The sequence below is a fragment of the Lissotriton vulgaris genome, chromosome 5 (genome assembly GCF_964263255.1).
Source record: "Lissotriton vulgaris chromosome 5, aLisVul1.2, whole genome shotgun sequence".
NCBI lineage: Eukaryota > Metazoa > Chordata > Amphibia > Caudata > Salamandridae > Lissotriton > Lissotriton vulgaris.
Window position 1 is genome coordinate 849,751,946 of NC_141693.1, and position 23,849 is coordinate 849,775,794.

The window sequence follows — 23,849 nt, forward strand, 5'->3', positions numbered from 1 at the left end:
TGCTATCCAGAAATCTGGAAAAGGGTATTGATTGCACCCCTTTTAAAGAAACTAAACTTAGGCCCCAATGAACCTAAAAACTACTGCCCCATTGCTGGCCTACCAATTGTGGCTAAAGTTCTGGAGAAACAACTGAACACAGTGTTGACCGAATACCTGGATGTAAATACCTATTGGACACCTCTCAGCATGGTTTCCGCTCATGCTATTTCACTGAATCTGCCTTAATCCTTCACACCGAAGAGATCTGCAGGGTGGTGGATAAGGGGGGAAGGGTGATCCTCTTGTTCCTCGATCTGACACTGTGAACCATATTGTTCTGGTGCAGAGGCTGAGGGACGTAGGGGTAGGGGAGACCGCCTTGGGCCTCCTGGAGGCAAGAGAGCAGAGGCTGTTCTGGGATGGCCTGAAGTCGGATAGTTTCCATCTTCCATGTGGTGTCCCACAGGGGATCGCCCTTTCTCTGACTATGTTCAACCTTTACGTCACCCCCTTTGTTCTGGTCTCTTACGCAGATGATTTGCAACTTGTCATCTCTTTTACCAACCAGCCAGAGCCCACAGCAGCCAGGTTCCATGTCTGTCTCACTGAGATTATGACCTGGATGAGTCAAAGCTTTAAGAAAATAAATACAGAAAAAACAGAGATGATGGAGTTTGGTCTGGGCCAGCCCCTGTGGAACCGGTCCTGGTGGCCAATTGAGGCCGGAGAATGTCCAATATCAAAATGCGCGGCTATGCTTTGAAATAAACTGCCACTTCCTATGAAGCTTCAACCCAATCAGCAGCTTTTTAGGAAGAGCCTGAGAACTTGGCTGTTCACATCGCATAGGCCTTTTAATCATAGTGCACCACTCCTGTCCATACATCCCAGCGCCAAGACCCCACGGCAATCGAGCGCCATATAAGCATATAAACATAAACCTAAAACATAATAAAAGAGAAAGTTTGAGTATGGCAAGTAGGTGTAGTTGCCAGGTTGAAATGGCAGTTAAAAACTGCACACACAGGCTCGGCAGTGGCAGGTCCGAGACACGTTTGAAGGGCTACTCATGTGGGTGACAGAATAAGTGCTGCGGAGTCACTAGTAGCATTTCACTAACAAGCCCAAGGCACACATGGTGCACTGTACTAGGGACTAACTGGTAAATCAAAATGGCTAATCATGGAGAAACCAATAACCACAACATTTTAGACGGGCGCACTTGACCTTTAGCATTCGTCTGCAGTGGTAAAATGTCCAGAGCACAGACCTGAACTGCTGCAATAAGCTCATCAGCAGCTTAGGTTTAAAGAGGGTTGGAAATTACCAATAAGTATGACAACATTTCCAGACCTGTAGCCAAGGGTACACACCAATGGAGGCTGGCAAACTTCATACAGCGCTAAGGTTTAGCTAATGACGGCTCTTTCTGTATTCAGGACAAGTAACCTAGGAAAATTCTATGAGTCAACCAGGAGGGGCTGCTGGACCCTACCTCAAGGACAGAGCAGACCATTTACCTAGGAGGAGCATTGGAGATGCCGATGCGCAAGTAGGACAACTTTGTGTAGGTGAGGAGCTATGACTGAGCTTAGGCAACAACTTGATACCTCCGCTGTCACATTGGTAGGCAGCTGCATTTCTGTGCCATATATGAGGCTCAATGGCCCTGAAGTGTCCCTGGACCTCGCCCAAACTGCCAGGCCAGGTCCTTTCTGAACCAAAACACAAGCAACATAGGGCCAGTTTTGCCCTAGCTAGGGCTCTTCAGCCAGATATAGCTTGGTTTCAGTGGCACAGTGAGCCCGGGATCCACGTCTGGGTATACCTGATGCACTTAGGGCAGCAGATGCAAAAACAACAAGGTGATCAATAAAATGCTTGAATTAATCTCAGCCACTGGCAGTTGCTCAGGCCCCAAGTCGCCAGGTCCACATCCTAATCCGTCATTTTGTGCCCACCATGCCACCTCAGTTTGAATCTATATGCAAATCAGCCTTGACTCTGCTCCTCATTGGAGCAGTCCAGCTCAAACTGCCAGACTGGATCCTTCTTAAATCAAAGCACAGGCAACCTAGGACAGGTTGTGACCTGGTTAGGGCTTTTCAGATAGGAATAGCTTGGTAGCCCGGGACCCACGTCTCGGCCTACCGTTCAAACTTAGGTTGGCAAATGCAAAAACAACAAGGTGATGCATGAAGTGCTTGAATTAAGCTCAGCCACTTGCAATCACTTGGGGCTGAATCCAAATCCATAAATGTTTTCACACCATGCATTCTTCGCTGTGACATTGGTAGAGAGCTGCATTGCTGCGCCATATGTGAGGCACAAGGTCCCTGAAGTGTCCCTGGAATAGGCAACTACAACTACATCTGAACCAGAAGCTGCCAAAAGGACCCTAAATGAGCAAATTATAGAGCCATGTTTTTAGTGCTGAGAATAATCCAAGCGCAAAGACAAGGTGATGGATGAAATGCTTGACTTAATCTCAGCCACTGGCAGTCGCCCGGGCAGCATCCAAATCCAGCAGTTTTTGCCCAACATGCAACCTACATTTGGAATCAGCCATATGCAAATCAGGCTTGACCCTGTTACTCATTGGAACAATACTGCCAAACTATCAGGCCGGGTCATTCCCTGAACTAGGGTGAAACCTGGTCCTGGGTTGCTTGTGTACCGGTTCAGGGAGGACCTGGCTTGGCTGTTCAGTCTGGACTATTGGAGAAGAGTCAAGACTGCTTTGCTGGGTCCAACTTAGGTGGAATGGTGTACAAGATAATGATGGAATGGGATTCAGCCTGAGTGATTACCAATGGCTGAGAAAATTCAAGCATTCCATCCATCACTCTTTTGTATATTAAGAGAATAATCCAAGTGAAGGAGGAAACAGACAGCGGTTGCATGTGCAAGAAGAAACGCACAAGTGCCTTGAAAAGAGCACCAGCTTGAGGTCATCATGCTGCGATCCAAGTTTGGCACCAATTTGGTTGTTTAGTGGGTTGTAACTGAGCTAGGAAGAAGCCAAGCTGCAAGACTACCAGGACTTTGAGGATCCTGACTCCAGAGCAGCCTACTCTTCACTGGAATAGTTGTCACTGTTATTAAAGTGTCAGTAAAGTGATTGGTGTGTGCCAATGGAAGAGCACAGACTGTGCCACAGCAGAGACATCAACATTTCCACTAGGGGCACTGTGCCAGATTCCCAACAGTGGGGTTGCGTGCCCCTGCTGGCAGCGACACTAGGTGTGCCCTTCTCATGAAGATCTACACAAACTGTGCACCAACATTGAACCTAGATTGGTGCCACAATAGAGTGACTGTGAGTCAGCTGAACTACAGGAGCTCGCCACAGACATTCCCCTTTACGAGGCAGTGGGCCAGTGCTCTTTACCAACAAAGACAGTCCCAGAGAATACTGTGGTTACTGCTCTCATCTGTACCCACAGTAAATGCTCTCTGTTTATTATGTTCTCTGTTTATTATGTTCTGTATTTCTAGTTGTCTGTGTAGTGATATGATACTTTTATAAACCATAATACTGGCCAAACAGTGATTTATCTACCGACGTTTGATACTTATTGAATGCTACATCTCTAAATGTACACCACATCCTCAAATAAGCCTTGGACTGCTTGACTGTCCTTAGAGTCAAGTGCCAAAGAGGTGTACATGGTGATCAGTTCTGGGTATAGTTGTAGGGTTAAGCCTCAGGACAGCAGATGGCTCTGATTCATGCAAACTGAGTCCAGTGATCCCATATTGCCCAGAGCTCCTGTAAATGATCCTGCAGGCATGAAGTAGCTTACACCAGTTATATAATAGACTTTGATATTCATTGTGTCTTTCAGGGATAAAGATGCCTTGCTGAAGGAAGACTTGAAGAAGCTGACTGCCATGCAAAACGTTCAACCTTCATTTACAGAGGGGCAGAAAGAAGAGCTTGCAGAGGTTCATGCATGGATTCGGAACAGGACAATCCCTCAAGAAATAAACGTTAACGTAAGAATTAGCATTTGGTCAAGTCATCGGCGTATGAAAATATGACATATTTTTGTTGCAGTGCGAGGACATTTGAGTAAATGTCCTATGCTTTTAAATATACTAGTAAATTGGATTAACTGTGACAGGGTGCTCTATCCCAGTGACCGTCTCCCCACCCTATGTAGTGCAGGGTGCCCATCACTGGATTTACCTGCCCAGTACTATGCCCCCCATGTAGGTTTTGGGCAGAAAAATGTAGCACTTGCTCTGATGCACAGGTAGAAACATTTGTGTGCGTCAGGGTCATACATTTTATTTTGTTTTCTAAATCAGACTCCTGCATTGGGTAAACAAATATGGTGCCTGGTTGGTGTTCATCAGTACCTTCAGGCAAGTGCGGATCTGTAATTATTGTGGGTGGTGCTGTGGCAGGTGGGTGGAGGCGAGGGCTAACAGATGACCCCCTCAACATTTTCAAAAGTCTGGTCTTTTAAAACTCATCTTTACGGTTATCCTTAAAGAATTCATCTGAAGGAGACAGTTAGTTGTAGATTCCTTACGTTAAAATTACCCAAAGGCATCAGACTGGAAGAGACCACGTAACACGAGAGGGTCAAAAAGTCATCGACTTCATAAAGGGAGAGTCCTACGACACCACAAAAAAAATTCTTTTGAGTAGATTGATAATACCGATTCCACACGAGCCCTCCAAGTTTATTCCAATAACCAACTGCTTCCTTTTATTAGTCACTGTATAATATGTCACTGTTGGTTTTGGTCACTATCCTGGGGCACACAAGTCACTTGGATCACTTTCTATCTTGTATATAGTGTGAATACACAGAAATTGCTCTACTCTTTTTTATGTTCGTTTGCAAAATAAAAGTTATGCCCAAGTTCGGCTGAAGTGGGCATTGAGAGAAATTCAATTGTGTGTGGGCTTTACTGTTAAAACTTTCATTGATTCTATATTGATCGATCATATTAATTGAGTTAGAAGAACATAACTCTCCATTCTAACTACATAAATTAAGTTTGAAGGAAGTAACACACCTTACCTTATTCCTTACATATATTGCTCAAATCAGTTCCTTGTGAATATTGTCTGTTGGTTGACTAGCTACCAAGTTCACAGGGACACATGGGTTGCTCTAGTTCTTTGTTTAAACCGAAAGTTATTGGAGCGGTTCCGGCGGTTGGCTCCGCATTGTTCCCAGTCTCGTTTGAGAGGAATGTCTCGAGGCCGCTCGTGGAGCCCCATTTCTTGTCACACTCTAAGTCTGCGAGGTTGTCGTATAAGTCCAAGCACATGAAGAAGGCAAAGAAGCACCACCACTCATCGCCTTTTCCCTGTTCGTCGGCTGTCACGACCCGGGACTCGGAGCATCGTCGCTCTAAGGCTCCGTCTCCCCTTCCTCACCCCCGAGATGGACCCGGAGCCTGACCAACGTCGGATCCGACGCCGGAGGGTACTTTTGTTCCCCTGCTCAACCCTGGTGTTCCCAACCACCCAGAAGGTGGTGATGAGTACTGGAGGGGTCGCTGAACCCTTTAACAGAGCAGCTTGAAAAAACGGACTGGAGAGAGGACCTGGGTGACACCAGTGGTCTGGACACTTCTCCAGACCTTGGCATGCTTTCTCCCGCTACTGTGACTATGGAGGAGGGTGTGTCCTATGCTGCAGTGGTGAGAAGGGCAGCCGAGGTGTTTGGTCTTGAGCTCCCTTCCGTGGCTCCTGTGGAAAGGATTGCCTGCTGCTGTTGCCCGGTGACCTAGTCTTCCTCACCCAACACCCTTCCCCGAGAACTTAGCAGTCCAAGCCTCTTCTTCAAAGGGCTCATTCTCTTCTGCTCACCCAGATAGGGAATCCAAGAAGCTGGATCCCCTTGGGAAGTGCATGTTCTCTTCCCTCAGCTTGGCACTGCAGTCCGTGAACAGCGCTTGCCTCTTGGGCCAATACTCCCACACCATCTTGGATACGTTTGCCCAGGTGCTGCCTTAGTACCCGGAGGAGGACTGGCCCATTCTCTCTTAGGCAGTTGTGGATGCAAGAGACACAGCCAAATTCACAATCAGATGTGGACCGGATACCACCGACTCACTGGGCAGAGCAATTGCCATGTCAGTAGCCCTTAGGTGCTACGCCTGGCTGAGGACATCTCGCTTTTACAGGGATGTCCAGCAACCTTGCTGGACATGCCCTTCGATGGCTGTTGGCATTTTGGCGGACTCGGCCCTGGAGTGCTCTAAAGATTCCCACACTATGGCCAGATCTTTGGGCCTCGCTGCGCTTTCCCGACTACTCCTGTCTGCTTTTTGCCTCTTTCGCAGCACAGCCTAGCCACTGGTTCACGCAAGCTGCCCAGCCTCTGTGTGGCCGCAGATGTGGGACCCGGCAATCTGGCGGGTCTGGGAGCCAGTGGGCAGGCCAGTCAAACCTTCCCTCCCCCCCCCCCGCCGCAGCCTCCAAACCTTCCTAGTCCGACCTTTCAGGTCCATCACCAGCCAGTGGGTGGCAGGATTCGCCACCACCTCCCCACTGGCAATCCATCACGCTGGACAGGTAGGTTTTGCAAATAAATTCCAAAGTGGTAACCAGTCACGCACTAAGGGCGCTCTGCACATTTAAGGTAAGTAATAACCAACAGTTCATTGAAGGTGCTCAAGGAGGACAAGAGGTTGGTTACCACAAACCCCGATATTATCCACATGTAGAAAACCATAGATACAAAAGATTCCCACGAGCACTCAGATATCAGTAAAGAGATGTCCATGTAGATCCTTCTTCATAAGATGTAAAGGTTCAGTCGGCACAGTCAGGTACGTTTTATCTTCCAAAATTGTTTTATTAATCGTTCCAATTTGAAATCCAAAGAACACAGCTCCAATTCAAATTAAAACAGCCAACACGTGTTTCGTCTCTGCATACAGATAGATTGAGTGCTGTAAAATTGGAAACAGGACTTTGAGCTTACAAACTGTAGAAAGTTATTTATGGTGCATACAATGTTTGTGCATTAAATTGAGAAGATGTATTTCACTATGAGGGTTTCTCTTTTCTATTTTCCGTACTGTAAACGTAGTTATATGAGCTTCTTTTGGAGAGAAAATGTAAGCTTCATAGAGAATCTTTTATTCAACGACCCTAAGAAAATATGGTGTCTAGTTTATGTCACTCATAGTCGAATCATTGAAAGATAGGTGTTAGCTGTTCCTTTTTATGCTAACATGAACCATCAACATTGATCATAATGCCTTGGAGGAGGGATACAAGCATGTTTCTCATTGAGGAAATTAGGCCTAAGAGTTGAAATGACAATACGGCAAGCTTCACAGGATTTCCATTAACCATGATTGCAGAAAAAAGTGGAATTCCCATTATATATGTTAGTGATTTGAAATACCACCAGTTAGCTTTAAGGATTTTCTTTTCTACCTCCAAATTTAGGTTTACATTCTTCAAAGGGCCCACTTACTATGTTAAGAGCTTTTTCACATGGCAAGGACTGATGATTTCGAAGGGCAGGACTGCTGCTCTTCCCACTTCCATTTAGATCTGTGGCCTGTCCCTAAGAACATTGGTATCTGTTGGTCTCCTTGTTTGGAGTCATGATTCTATTTTTCTAAAGAGCAGTTACATAGATTTCTGAGAACCAGTGCTTCATAGATTTGATGTCCAAAGCATTTCTAGTTAAAAAGGAAAGGAAACATTTGCCACCTCAACAAAACCATTCAGAAAAGGGGGTGGTGATGGACAGAGTATCTGAATTAAACAGAACACTCATACCCAGTCAACAGATCAGGGCTTGATCCATCACCGTTTTTTAGCTCACTGCACCATCCCAGCTCAGAACCTGGCTACATGCAAATTAGTCTGTCCCTGGCCCAGTGCATCATGGGAACAGGGAAGACCAAACTACCAAGCCAATTCTTATATTGGGAAGGAAACAAGCTTCCGGGGACCGGTTTCTGGCATTACAGCCGTCTTCGGTCCGGCTTGCTTGAATCCTGATGGTGCAATGAGCAAGGGACTCACATCTGAGTATACCCTTCCACGCTTATGGTGGACAAAACGATTCAGAAAAGGTGGTGGTAATGGACAGAGTATCTGAATTAAACAGAACACTCATACCCAGTCAACAGATCAGGGCTTGATCCATCACCGTTTTTTAGCTCACTTCACCATCCCAGCTCAGAACCTGGCTACATGCAAATTAGTCTGTCCCTGGCCCAGTGCATCATGGGAACAGGGCAGACCAAACTACCAAGCCAATTCTTATACTGGGAAGGAAACAAGCTTCCGGGGACCGGTTTCTGGCATTACAGCCGTCTTCGGCCCGGCTTGCTTGAATCCTGATGGTGCAATGAGCAAGGGACTCACATCTGAGTATACCCTTCCACGCTTATGGTGGACAAAACGATTCAGAAAAGGGGGTGGTGATGGACAGAGTATCTGAATTATACAGAACACTCATACCCAGTCAACAGATCAGGGCTTGATCCATCACCGTTTTCAAGCCCTGATCTTTTGACTGGGTAAGAGTGGTCTGCTTAATTCAGACACTCTGTTCATCACCACCCCCTTTTTTGAATCGTTTTTGGCCACCACAAGTGTGGCAGGGTATACTCAGACATGAGTCTCTTGCTCACTGCACCACCAGGATTCAAGCAAGCCGGGCCGACGACGGCTGAAATGCCATAAACCGGTCCCCGGAAGCTTGTCTCCTTTCCGGTGAAGAATTGGCTTGGTAGTTTGGTCTGCCCTGTTCCCATGAGGCACTGGGTCAGACTAATTTGCATATAGCCAGGTTCTGAACTGGGGTGATGCAGTGAGCTAAATACCGGTGATGGATCAAGCCCTGATCTTTTGACTGGGTAAGAGTGGTCTGCTTAATTCAGACACTCTGTTCATCACCACCCCCTTTTTTGAATCGTTTTTGGCCACCACAAGTGTGGCAGGGTATACTCAGACATGAGTCCCTTGCTCACTGCACCACCAGGATTCAAGCAAGCCGGGCCGACGACGGCTGAAATGCAAGAAACCGGTTCCCGGAAGCTTGTCTCCTTTCCGGTGAAGAATTGGCTTGGTAGTTTGGTCTGCCCTGTTCCCATGAGGCACTGGGTCAGACTAATTTTCATATAGCCAGGTTCTGAACTGGGGTGATGCAGTGAGCTAAATAACGGTGATGGATCAAGCCCTGATCTTTTTACTGGGTAAGAGTGGTCTGCTTAATTCAGACACTCTGTTCATCACCACTCCCTTTTTTAAATCGTTTTTGGCCACCACAAGTGTGGCAGGGTATACTCAGACATGAGTCCCTTGCTCACTGCACCACCAGGATTCTAGCAAGCCGGGCCAACAACGGCTGAAATGCCAGAAACCGGTCCCCGGAAGCTTGTCTCCTTTCCGGTGAAGAATTGGCTTGATAGTTTGGTCTGCCCTGTTCCCATGAGGCACTGGGTCAGACTAATTTGCATATAGCCAGGTTCTGAACTGGGGTGATGCAGTGAGCTAAATAACGTGATGGATCAAGCCCTGATCTTTTGACTGGGTAAGAGTGGTCTGCTTAATTCAGACACTCTGTTCATCACCACCCCCTTTTTTGAATCGTTTTTGGCCACCACAAGTGTGGCAGGGTATACTCAGACATGAGTCCCTTGCTCACTGCACCACCAGGATTCAAGCAAGCCGGGCCGACGACGGCTGAAATGCCAGAAACCGGTTCCCGGAAGCTTGTCTCCTTTCCGGTGAAGAATTGGCTTGGTAGTTTGGTCTGCCCTGTTCCCATGAGGCACTGGGTCAGACTAATTTGCATATAGCCAGGTTCTGAACTGGGGTGATGCAGTGAGCTAAATAACGGTGATGGATCAAGCCCTGATCTTTTTACTGGGTAAGAGTGGTCTGCTTAATTCAGACACTCTGTTCATCACCACCCCCTTTTTTGAATCGTTTTTGGCCACCACAAGTGTGGCAGGGTATACTCAGACATGTGTCCCTTGCTCACTGCACCACCAGGATTCAAGCAAGCCGGGCCAACACCGGCTGAAATGCCAGAAACCGGTCCCCAGAAGCTTGTCTCCTTTCCGGTGAAGAATTGGCTTGGTAGTTTGGTCTGCCCTGTTCCCATGAGGCACTAGGTCAGACTAATTTGCATATAGCCAGGTTCTGAACTGGGGTGATGCAGTGAGCTAAATAACGTGATGGATCAAGCCCTGATCTTTTGACTGGGTAAGAGTGGTCTGCTTAATTCAGACACTCTGTTCATCACCACCCCCTTTTTTGAATCGTTTTTGGCCACCACAAGTGTGGCAGGGTATACTCAGACATGAGTCCCTTGCTCACTGCACCACCAGGATTCAAGCAAGCCGGGCCGACGAGGGCTGAAATGCCAGAAACCGGTTCCCGGAAGCTTGTCTCCTTTCCGGTGAAGAATTGGCCTGGTAGTTTGGTCTGCCCTGTTCCCATGAGGCACTGGGTCAGACTAATTTGCATATAGCCAGGTTCTGAACTGGGGTGATGCAGTGAGCTAAATAACGGTGATGGATCAAGCCCTGATCTTTTGACTGGGTAAGAGTGGTCTGCTTAATTCAGACACTCTGTTCATCACCACCCCCTTTTTTGAACCTCAATAAAACCAGCAATGAGCCATCAGCATAGCTCACAAATGTTTGGCTTGTTGCTTTGTGTCGTCTGCCTAAAACAACGCAAGAGCTAAAAGTAGACACAGAGCATGTTGACACTATGAAAAGTACTTTCATGTACCATTATTGTGTCAAAGGAAATATTAAAACCAGAAACCTGCAGAAGGACCATGATAGTAAAAAGAGAGGCAGTTAACAAGCCCCACTAAGGATAGTGCTACTTTATCATATATGAGCTGTAGTGGTTTTGCCGTGATTGTATGGCCGTAACCTGAGCAGAGTAGCACCACCATTTCTCCTCATCAAAACAGCTCCCGGGGCTCAAACTAAATGGCAGAAAGTGGCATAAGGGTTTAGGTTGGATGTGCCGTTACTCCATGAGAGGAATAGAGGGGTATTTCAGGCATCCCTTATTAGTATGATAAGATGAAGATTAGTTTTTTTCCCCCCTCAGGATATTTGCGAATTCCACGTAACTGCCCGCACGGCCTTCCAGGTAATGTTGCGATGAATTCACTAATATATGTTGCAACGACTTCGCGAATGTCACTGGAAAAATACATGTTTATACACCAAACCTCATTCCAACTTAGACACTCACAAACCCACCTACATACCCCCTTTGAGACTGATGCTCCAACTCCCAGATGCATTCAGACACTCATGAACCCACTCACACGCCCACTTATAGATCCACTCACACACCCACTTGCAGATCCTTGTATAGACTTGTGTCCACTCACAGACCCAGTAAAAGATACAGACCCCCACTCAGACCCACTCAGTTATGCACTCACTCACAGAACCTTTGAGACACTCATGCACTCACTCAGACACCCACTTATGTTCTTGTGCACTCACTCACACACCCATACAGACACTCACCCACTCACTCACAGACCCATTGATGTTCTGACACATTCACTCACAGACCCACTCAGACACTCATGCACCCATTTGGAAACTCATGCATCCACTCAGTCACTCAGATACTCACACATTCACAGATTCACTCATATTTTCATGCACTCATTCATAGACCCACCAAGACACTCATGGACCCACTCATGTACTCACAGACACACACATGCCTACTGACATACCCATTCAGAGACTTATGCACCCTCTCCTAGACCCTCTCAGACACTTATTGGCTGAGTCTTAGACCAACTCAGCGACTTATGCACCCACTCACAGACCCACTCAGACTGTCATGCACACACTCACAGACCTACTGATACAATGATATCAGAGACCCACTCAGACACTGATGCACCTAGTCACAGACACTCATGCACCCACTCAGAGACACAAGTGTCCTACCACAGACCCAGTCTGAGGCTCAGACACTCCCTCACAAACCCACTCAGACTCTCATGCACCCACTCATACACCCATTCAGACACATGCCTCCATTCTCAGAACCACTCAGAAACTCACACGCTCACTCACAGACCCACTCATACTCTCATGCACTAACTCTCTAACTCTATACCAATTCACTCACGCTCTCAAAGGCCCATTGATATTCTGACACACTCACTCAGTGTCACACTCAGACACTCATGCAGTCACTCACAGATGCACTCAGAGACTCATTCACCAACTCCCGGACCCACTCAGACACTTGTGCACCCAAGCATAGTGCCAATGAGAGACTCATGTATGCACTCACAGACTAACTCAGAGACTCCTCTACCCACTTGGAGACCTATTCCGAGACTCAAGAACCAACTTACAGATCCATTCAGAAATGTAAATTCCTATTTGTTAAGCGCGAACTACTCACCCTTACGGGTCTCAAGGCGCTGGGGGCCATTGTGGATATTAAGTGAGCTATTGCCCAGAGTCACATGGTGCTGAGCTGAGCTGCTGCCCGAGGCGGGGATCGAACCATGAACCCTGTGCTCCGAAGACAGCTGCCTTGGCCGCTGCACCACACCATACCTCTCCACTCCACTCCATTCAGAGACTCATACCCCCACTCCCAGGCCCACTCTCACAGTCATGCACCCATTTGCACACATACTCACAGACGTCATTGACCCACTCAGTAACTCATGCATCCACTCACAGACCCACCCAGGCAGTTATACACCCACTCACAGGAATACTCAGACACTCATAGACTACCTCAAACACCCACTGACACATTCACACTCCCACTCAGAAATACACTCAGACACCACTAATAGACCCACACAGGTGCATTCCTGTGCTCTGTGAAACATTACAGTTTACAGTTATGGAATATTAGATTTTTTAGAAAAACCTATGAAATTCACTGATAAAGCAAATGTATACAGGGACTTTATAGTTAGGAAATAGAAGCTAAAAAATCCTTAGATATTCACTGAAGAAAAACAGAGGTTTCAGGCTTAATATACCTAAGAAACAGAAAAACATAGAAATTCACTCACGAAAACAAAAGTGACAGGGGTGTTATAGTTAGGAAATAGAATGTAAAAAACCTTGAAAATTTACTGACAAAAACAAAGGTTAGTGTGTTGTAATAGTTAGGAAATAGAATTTGAAAAAACGTTAACATTCACTGAAAAAAAACAATGGTTACAGGGATGAGTGAAAGGTACACCACAACTATAACGTACCTCTAACCTTTGTTTTTTTCAGTGTATATATATATATATATATATATGTACATATATACTAACCTTAACTAGACTTACCATGCATGATAAAAGGACCAAAAGTACATGTGTGGTAAATGCATCCATGGTAAATGCCGCATGGGAAAGGCATCTTTAATCTTTAATAAAAACAATGAATACATCCTACTGAAAGATGTAGGATGTAGAGCAATATATTTGGACTACTCATGATTTTCAGCTTACAGAACAGAATTGCTGCTTAGCTCTTGGTATAGCCAGCCACGCTCCAAAGATTCAAATATAGTGACATGTTGACACGTCATCAGATGTAACTAGTGACTGTGAATGAAAAAATACAAAGAAACTGGGGTTGACCCCTCCTCCACATACTATGACACTAACATTTGTGTAGGTGGGGGAGGTAGGAAGGAGCGTTCATGGAGGGTGGAGTATCCAAGATGGATTTTACCAGCCCAGCACAATTTAAATACCAACCAGTGGAGCATCATACACACAGGATCCTTTGGACAGCAGCACTCCGATTACACACACTCAATCAGTCCCCTTCATAAATATCCCAAACATGATGAAGGCCCTGTATCACTAGCAGGGTGACTCAGTGGATTTTTCTTTTTCAGCGGAAAGCCAACAGACCGGCTCCCCACATTGGTATAGCTAAAAAGGCCTCTGACTATAAACATACTTACCCCGCCATCAGTTGTGAAAGCAGTACCCCAAAATTTGGAAACCCCAAAATTTACCTCAATCAGATCGCCCAAAGGGGTTACTGGATCAGAGACGGTGTTAAACCTCAACTTCATAAGACAATATGTGCCCACCTTAAGGCACATCCCCAAACATCAACTAGCAGAGTAAAACCGTTGACAAAATAATGGAGTGCACTTAATAATTGAGTTCTAGATCAATGAAAAGTTAAAGCCTGTTCTTAAAAAATTTCAAAATAAGTGGTACAGATTAAATGCCGGAAAGGATCTCAGATGCAAAGTTATACAGAGTATGTAAAAATCTGAAAATATTCTTAATCTCAGTGGGCAGCAAAATCATAGGAAAATCTGCAGCATCAGATGAAACCTCAGGGAAATCTCGGGCTCACCACTAAAATCAAGGGTTTCTTATACAGATTTCTTGATAGTGAATTAGAAAAACTGCAGAGTCATTGTGGTGTGGGCAAAAGTAATTTATTTAGCAAATCATTACACATAACCACCATCCCATTAAAAAAAAAAGTCATCAAGCAAAACAAAAGTCATCAAGCACCCTTTGTGTTAATGTCATCTGGAAATGTTCAAACACATATGAAACATTTAGACAATAAGACTTTCAGCAAATAAATAGACTAGTGATCACAGCTAAATGCGTGGAAGAACGTTATCAAATGTTACAAGTCATAAGAAACAGGGAAAAAAATCACTGAAAGCTATATATTCATAATATTGGAAATAAACTACTACACATCAGCTTGATTGTGTTCTGCGGAGCCTTTGAGGAGAGAATGTGTGTGGGGGGAGGGAAGCAGGTGTGAGTGACAGAGATGACATCCATCTTGTTTACAATAGAGGATTATACAGACAGGTGGCCAAACTAAAATACATGAATCTGAAAGAGACACGTTAGTGATAGATTCCTTACCTTAGAATATCCCCAGGCGTCAGACTGGATCCGGAAAGTTTTGCGTAGCAGTACCCTTGCGCGTCGGTAGGCGTCGTCTGCGGCTCCGCGTCCGTCGTCGGCATCGTGGGCGCCGTGATGACGTCGTCGGAGTACTTAGACGCCGCCTCCGCGTGCTGACGTCAGTTCTTCTTTTTTCCGCGCCAGCCAGCGCAGATCTGGAAAAAGCAGTTCCCTAGTCATTTTTTGACAAACTTTTTGGATCTTTTTGATCTATTTCGAAGTCTTCACGACTCCGATTGTGCCATTAGGGATGCCCGGCTTCAAGCACTGCGACGGTTGCGAATGCCTCATGTCGATTACAGATCCGCACCGCCTGTGCCTGACGTGTTTGGGCGTCGACCATGACGACGAGGCCTGCTCCGACTGTCGGGCCCTCTCGAAGAAGGCCAGGCGGGAGCGGTCCCGCAGGCGACTCGAGATCCGCCAGTCGGCCCCGCGCCGTGTGAGGTCCCGGTCCCGGTCCCACGGGAGGTCGAGGGACAGGTCGCGGGGGCGGAGCCGTCACAGCTCCGGGAGTCGGCGCCACTCCTCCGGGTCCAAGTCGTCAGGTAAGAAGCATAAGAAGAAGTCGAAGAGACATCATCGCTCTTCCGACTCCCCCCGACGCTCGCGCGATGCGGCCGGGGGTTCGGGTGACACCGCCCACGCGGCTCCTCAGGAGTCGCGGGCGCCGCGTCCAGCTCCATACCCCCCGGTCCCTGGGCTGAACGCGACGCCGGAGGAGATAGAGCCCTTCCTCATGGCCATGAGGTCCCTGTCTTCTCCGACGGGTTCCGCGGCGCCTACGGGCCCAGTGAACCCGTCTGGGGGCCCTAGTGGGTCGGGGGATGCGACCCCGACGCCGTCGGGTGCTTCGGCCCCGACGCCGCCGGCGTCTTCGACGCCGGTGCCGCAGGGCTCCACAATCCCGACGCCGCCGCTGCCCTCGGGCTCGGCGCCGCAGGGTTCAACGGTTCCAGCGTCGTCGGTGCCTTCGGGCCCGACGCCGCAGGGTGCCGTTCGGCCCTCGTCGGGCGCTGGAACGTCCCCGGTGGACCTTACGACCCCCCCGGGGTCGGTCCGTGTGGTGTCCCCTCCGGCGTCGGCCCTGGCCGACGCCGTCCCCGATGCCTCCTCTCTATGGGTTCCGGCGTCGGGACGGCGCCTGTCGGCGACGATCTCGACGCCGTTCGGGGATTTCCATCCCTATGAACCATCCTCATTCACTTACGACCCTGAGTCTCAGGAGATGGGGGAAGAGGAGGATTGGGAGGGGTCTGAGGACCCTCTGACAAGGGCATGTCAGTCTACAATGGACTGGTCAGGAGACCTTGGGGAGGCCAGTGGCCTGGACACCTCTCCAGACACTGGATTCGTCTCTCCTCCTTCCGTGGCTTCGGAGGAGGGCGCGACATATAGTGTGGTGTTGATGAGGGCTGCTAAGGCATTGGGCCTTGAGCTCCCCGTCGCGGCCGTGAGGACTAACCTCCTCACTGAGGTCCTTAAGCCGCAGTCATGCTCCATGGAGCCTCTGCTGCCGTTTAATGAGGCCTTGTCGGACGTTCTTTTGGGCACTTGGTCCAGGCCCGCTACAGGTTCGCCTGTAGATAGGAACATGGCCAGACGCCACCGCCCGGCTCCGGGCGACCCATGTTTCCTGTCCACCCACCCCACCCCCGAGAGTCTAGTTATCCAGGCCTCTAACTCCCAGACCGCCTTCCCGTCGGCTCCCCCTGACCGGGAATCCAAGAGGTACGAGGCCTTTGGCAAAAAGGTATTCTCGTCCCTTAGCTTAGGACTGCGGTCTTCCAACACCGCATGCCTCTTGGGCCGTTACACCCATTCTATATGGGAAACGGTGGCGGAAGTGCTGCCAGAGTGTCCGTTGGAGGTACGGGCCAAACTCGGCCAAGCCCTAGTGGAGGGCCGGGACGCAGCGAAGTACTCGATCAGGTGCGGACTGGATACAACTGACTCGCTGGCCAGAGCGATGGCTACGACGGTGGCGATTCGACGCCACGCCTGGCTCAGATCCGCCAACTTCTCGGCTGATGTCCAGAATACCCTCATGGACATGCCGTTCGATGGCCGTCGCCTCTTTGGCGACAAGGCAGACCACGCGCTTGAGCGCTTTAAGGACTCCAGGGCTACGGCCAAGTCCTTGGGCCTCTTGGCCCCACGCCAGCAAGTGGGTGCCTTTCGCTCCTTTCGTGGCCAAGGAAGGGGCGTCCCCACGCGTGCCGCCAGCCACTCGCCGCAAACTGTCGTCCAGCGCGGCGGCGGCCGTGGAAACCGCCGTGGAGGCGGTCGGGGAGGCAAGCGGAGCCAGTCCACACCTGCCCCCGCAGCATCCGCCTCTAAACCCTCCTAGTCCGTGCTTTTCGGCCCATGTGACGCCAGTGGGGGGCAGGGTTCGCCATCACCACTCTCACTGGCGCACAGTCACCTCGGACAGGTGGGTGCTGCAGATCGTCCGAAGGGGCTACTCCCTCCCCTTCGAGACGACCCCTCAAGCCATGCCACCGCAACACCACCGCGTATCGGAGGATCATTTGCGGCTCCTGCAGGAGGAAGTTTCGGCCCTCTTGGCCAAGGGGGCCATCGAGCGCGTTCCTGGGCCAGAAGTAGGTCGTGGTTGCTACTCCCACTACTTGCCAAGAAGGGCAAAGGGGGCCTACGCCCTATCTTGGATCTGAGGAACGTCAACGGCTTCCTCCGGAAGGAGAAGTTCAAAATGCTGACACTGGCTCAGGTCTTGGCTGCCCTAGACCCAGGAGACTGGATGGTAGCGTTGGACTTGCAGGATGCGTATTTCCACATCCCCGTCCTGCCGGCCCACCGGCGTTACCTGCGGTTCACAGTAGGCCTCGAGCACTTTCAGTTTACCGTGCTCCCCTTCGGCCTTACCAGCGCCCCACGGGTGTTCACGAAGGTGATGGCGGTGGTCGCAGCTCACCTGCGCAGGTTAGGGGTTTCAGTCTTCCCCTACCTAGACGACTGGTTGTTGAAGGCGGGCTCGCCCCAGGCAGTCGTCAACCACCTCCAGACTACGGCGGATCTCCTGCACAGGCTGAGATTTTCCATCAATGTGCCGAAGTCACACCTGTGCCCCTCTCAGAAGCTCCTTTTCATCGGAGCGGTTCTCGACTCGGCGCAGTTTCGGGTTTACCCGCCCGAACAGCGAGTCCGGGATATTCAGGCCCTGATTCCGATCTTCGGGCCGTTATCCCGGGTTTCGGTCAGGCTGACGCTGCGGCTTCTGGGGCTGATGGCCTCCTGCATCCTTCTGGTGCATCACGCACGGTGGCGGATGCGGGCTCTGCAGTGGGACCTGAAGTTTCAGTGGGCCCAGCACCGGGGCAACCTTTCCGACCATGTCCTGATCTCGGAGGGCACTGCGAGACAGCTGCAGTGGTGGCTCACGGACCGCGATTGGGTCAACGGCAGATCCCTCTCCCTTCCCCAACCGGAGCACGTGGTTGTGACGGACGCGTCCCACCAGGGCTGGGGTGGCCACTTGGGAGAGGCGGAGATCAGAGGACTCTGGTCTCCGGCGGAGTCCCGGCTCCATATCAATCTGTTGGAGCTGCGGGCGATTCGTCTGGCACTGAAAGCATTCCTCCCGTCTGTCCGAGGGAGTGCAGTGCAGGTGTTCACGGACAACACCACTGCCATGTGGTACTGCAACAAACAAGGCGGTGTGGGGTCGTGGACCCTCTGCCAGGAGGCTCTGCGCCTCTGGCAATGGCTGGAACATCAGGGAGTGACTCTGGTGGTTCAACACCTGGCAGGTTCTCTGAACGCCAGGGCGGACGAACTCAGCCGTCGGTGCTCGATGGATCACGAATGGCGTCTGAACTCGGACGTGGCGCAAGGCCTCTTTCTGCGTTGGGGAGAGCCTTGGTTAGATCTATTCGCCACCGAAGAGAACGCGCAATGTCGTCAGTTCTGCGCGTTGGAATTTCCAAGGCGGCACTCGCTCGGAGACGCTTTTCGTCGCGAGTGGAGCTGCGGTCTGTTGTACGCCTTTCCGCCTATACCTCTTCTGCCCAGAGTGCTGAAGAAGATCAAGCGCGACTGAGCACAAGTTATCCTTGTAGCTCCGGACTGGGCACGAAGGTACTGGTATCCCGAGCTACTCAGTATGTCAGTCGATCCCCCGGTTCGTCTGCCTCTTCAGGAGGACCTTCTGTCGCAGCAGCAGGGGACGGTCCTCCACCCGAACCTGTCCAGTCTCCACCTCCATGCATGGAGATTGAGCGGCGACAGTTGAGGCCATTTGACTTGCCTCCTGAAGTTTGCAACATCATTCTGGCAGCCAGGCATCCCTCCACAAAAACGGTATACGCCTGCAGGTGGAACAGATTTGTGGCATGGTGCACAGCAAAGGCTGTGGATCCCCTCAATGCCCCTCTCTCTGAGATCCTTCTCTTCCTTCTTTCTCTTGCCCAGCAGGGCTCTGCTCTGGGCACTATCAAGGGCTATCTTTCGGCTCTTTCAGCCTTTTTGAGGCTGCCTGACCAACCTTCTTTGTTCAAGTCCCCTATAGTAAACAGATTTCTGAAAGGCATCACTCATTCCTTTCCTCCGGTTCCTTTCGTGATGCCTCAGTGGGACTTGAACCTAGTTCTAACATTTCTGATGTGCGCTCCCTTTGAGCCACTTCATAACTGTCCGCTTCGCCTTCTTTCTTTGAAAACTGCCTTCCTGGTAGCCATCACCTCTGCCAGGAGAGTGAGTGAGCTCCAGGCCCTCTCTTGTAAGCCTCCTTTCCTTTCAGTCCATCCGGACAAGGTTGTTTTGAGGACTAGGCCCTCCTTCTTGCCAAAGGTGGTCACGGCCTTCCACATTGGGCAGTCCATCACATTGCCCACCTTCTTTCCGCCTCCGCACCCCTCGAGAGAGGAGGAGAGGCTCCACCGTCTGGACCCAAAACGTGCGCTCTCGTTCTATCTGGATCGCACACGCCAGTTCCGGGTGGATGATCAACTCTTTGTTGGGTACGCGGGCGCTAAGAAAGGGAAAGCGGTGCACAAGAGGACCATTTCTCGATGGATTATCATGTGCATCCAGGCGTGTTACTCCTTGGCTAAGAAGGAACCACCTGTTGGGCTGCGGGCTCATTCCACTCGAGCCACAGCCACTACAACTGCCTTGGGCCGAGGTGTGCCCTTGCAGGACATTTGCCAGGCTGCTACGTGGGCTTCGTTGCACACGTTTGCGAGACACTACTGCCTGGACAGTCAAGTCCGGAGGGATGGCTACTTCGGCCGTTCCGTTCTCCAGGACTTTCTGGTGTGAATATTGGTTCGCAGACCCACCACCACGGGGATGGTATTGCTGGGGTATCTATTCTAAGGTAAGGAATCTATCACTAACGTGTCTCTTTCAGATGCACAAGTTACTACTTGTGTAACGATATATCTGTAAGAGACATTAGTTAGTGATAGATTCCTTACCGACCCACCCATCCTCCCGTTCTGCGAACCGATATCTAGGGTTAAGGTCATCCCCTTTCAGGGCCCTAGTTTTCTTGGCACCAGTGTCGGTTTTTGTCATGGCTCTGCGCTTCTGGCGCGGAAAAGCTGTGGCTAAGAACTGACGTCAGCACGCGGAGGCGGCGTCTAAGTACTCCGACGACGTCATCACGGCGCCCACGACGCCGACGACGGACGCGGAGCCGCAGACGACGCCTACCGACGCGCAAGGGTACTGCTACGCAAAACTTTCCGGATCCAGTCTGACGCCTGGGGATATTCTAAGGTAAGGAATCTATCACTAACTAATGTCTCTTACAGATATATCGTTACACAAGTAGTAACTTGTGCAACAATTCACTTGTATATACCATATGAAATGTGTTCAAATTGCAACTATAATAATCTAGTCTGTTTATGCAGGATCATGTGTAAAAGTAGCGTATTTTTCATTTTTATTAGTGCACAAAATAATTAACTCAAAGCAAATTCCACACAGTCAGTCCATAACTTTGTTTGATAGGGCAGTGGCCACTCTCACTCAGAACGGTGTGCAACTTGGTGTTCACCTGGCATCAAAACCAATCTTTGAAGTCTGGTAAAATGTGGAATTTAAGAAATATTTTCCAACTCACATGGCCTCCCTGAATCGTTCTAGCGCTGCCTCATTGAGACTTTTCTGCTAATTTTCTGTGTTATGTTATTTTTTTTTTACTTCAGTCTCCCCTTTAATGTATTTTGCCTCATTTTATATATTTTTTATTTTATGTTGGTTTTTGACTTTCAATTATTCACATTTTACTTTCACAAGGTTGGAATCATTACCCTCTATTCTAATCAAAGAATTTTGGGAACCTCTGTTTTACTAACCAGCTAGTGGCCTCCTGCAGTTATATAAAATCTGGGGTTTTATAACAATGCACTCTGCTTTCCGCCAGTGCTGATGGCAGGTGGATATCTATGGCAGACGGAACTTGCATTAAATTTGTGAGACAAATGAAGTTTGTTTGTGGTGGATATTGGTTCTGATGCTTACTGGTCAGCAATATTCTAGAACTGTGGTTTTAACAGGAGACAAACATGCTTGCCGAACAGGAGTTGAGCATACTTAGAGCCTGGCTTGGTACTTGCTTGCTTCCAAGCAATTAAGCAGTTTCAATGTAACGATAAATTAGGCAAATATCAAACAATTATATACTTTTTTACATTATGATAAAAATGGCATTATTGAACAGCTATTGGATTTTCTTCCATGCACCAAATCCTGATAATCGACTTCTCTGTCAATTATCTATATTGCATATATTATTCTGTATGATTTTTTCCTCTTCTCTTTTGCAGGGGTGCATCATCTGTGATAAAAGGCAGGGAGATTGTGGTGCTATGGCAAACAATATCAGTAAGCCAGAAGATAAATGCAGTTCTGTTTCTGAGCCACGACACCCTCCCAGCACTCTCCATGTACATCATGGCACAAAACTCGCAGAACATTAACTTCTACAAAATTTTCAAGAGGACCTTTTCAAAATAACTTTTTTAACTGTGCGCAGAAACCGCTGGTACTGCTTGGAATGGTACCCGGGTGAGCTGCTGACACGTCTGTTGTTCAAAATGATGGACAGTGAACATGTTTTTGAAAGACCTTGTTCCATCATTTTATATGGCCACTGTAGTATTTTAAAATGTTTTGTTAGATACTTAGCACTTATGGAATTCTTCTAGCTCATTTGCTGCAATTTTAAATGTGTCAAATTGGTTTGGATGAACGGATACTAATTTGAGCTCGTAGTCATCAGGATATATCTATAGGAGTTGTAAAAGACTTACATAATTACAGCTTTTTGGTATTCTTGATTAGTGGAATTCAGCACTTTTTAAAGTCTCTGCTTTTTACCACCGAAAGGAGAATAGAGAAACAGAGAACATTAGACCTGCAACACCCTCTTGTTATACCCAGCCTTATGACCGTGAGCACTTTACAGTTTGAGAACTTCAGGGTTGCAAGTCCATTTGAGAACATTGGTGATGAATGTAAAGTTTCCTTGGAAATCAATTTAAATGCTTTTTGTGTGTTATTCAAACTACCAAAATGCAAAGTAGAATCTAGAATAGACTCCGTTAGTTAATCATGAAGCCTTTCCAGTAAGACGATATTACATTGCTGGAGTTGATGGAGATTTGATGTAAACTCCAATAGTGGACTGAAGACAAATTGAATGGAATCCTGTTTTTGACTGTTAAACTCTCAATTTTTTCACTTTCACAGTACGTCTAAATGTGAACATCACTATTGTGAGGAAACATTGTATTAGAATGTTCCTAAACTTTGAAAGGACAGCAGCTTCAAAAAATGTGCCTATCGAATGATCATTTTCTTTATCTTATTTGGCTGTGTCTCTTTTGACTGCCAAGGATTCGTGTATAGCTGGTTAAAATGTGTGATTTCAGCTTCCATATGTGTTCTAAAGCCAGGATGTTGGAACATTTACTGATTCTTGATTTATTTCTGATGGTCGACTAAGTCCTATAAGCCTTTTGGTGGAAGATACAGCAGACCTAGTTAACTTGGGGCAGCTTCCGAAGCTACATAAATTCAAAATCAGAGAAAAAGTGTCTTCTAATTGTATAGCTACTATTTGGTTGGCTGCTCTAGAGCTACTGTGAAACACTTTATTTTACCTAATATCACACTTTTACCTGTGACATTTCCCTACATATATTCATCATTTGTTACATATTCCATGTATCTGAACTGTCTTAAGATTTTTGAAGTCTTGTTGGAGTTAAAAGCTGATGATGATGTTGATAGTCCCTGTGTTGTATGTAGACATACCAACCAAAGGAATTGATGTTGAGTGAAAATGTCTGAAATGCCATCCTGTTTTTGCTAATAGAGGATACATTGTTGTAACTTTGTTGGCCCTGCATTCCCTCCTTTCGTAATATTCTCAACACAGAAAGGATGTTAATCATAGCACCCATGAAAGTTACTTTGTTTTTAACATTTTAGTATTTATTAAAAAAATGTAAATATTTCTAAAATCCTGTAATGTCTTTGTCTGTTGCTTATGCACTTTCTAAATGTTTGCTGGGTATGCATGAGGAAAAAGATAGGATGCCAGATGGTAAGGAATCATTGGTTGTAATAATGGATTTTCTGTAGTCTCACATTGACTTCCTAATAACTTTATAACATTTATTTTAGTCCAGATACCCATAGTCTGGTTTTACCGACTTCAGCTTTTGGCATTTATTTTTTTGACTTATTGTCTATTTTTATTTTTTTATTTTCCCTTCTATGGAGTTCTAATCAAATGGTAAACAAGAAAGGTAATGTATTTAATGTTATAGCAGCTTTCTTTCCGAGGATAAAACGCTTGAACAAAGTACTGATATGCAAATGTAATCACAACTATTTCACATTCCTGTAAATTTTTTTACTTTGTACAATAAGTTCAGCGAATACATATCCAATTACATCAAATCA

General features: G+C 47.9%; 1 protein-coding gene across 1 annotated transcript in view; it reads left to right on the forward strand.

The window, feature by feature from the left end:
* Positions 1 to 23,400, forward strand: part of LOC147711685 (period circadian protein homolog 2-like) — a 233,182-nt gene extending 209,782 nt beyond the window's left edge. Inside the window, exons 7-8 of the mRNA XM_086919517.1 lie at positions 3,831 to 3,981; positions 21,704 to 23,400. Coding sequence (XP_086775643.1) covers positions 3,831 to 3,981; positions 21,704 to 21,856 — 304 coding nt within the window. The 3' untranslated portion in view covers positions 21,857 to 23,400. The remainder of the gene's footprint in view (positions 1 to 3,830; positions 3,982 to 21,703) is intronic.
* Positions 23,401 to 23,849: the final 449 nt, after the last annotated feature.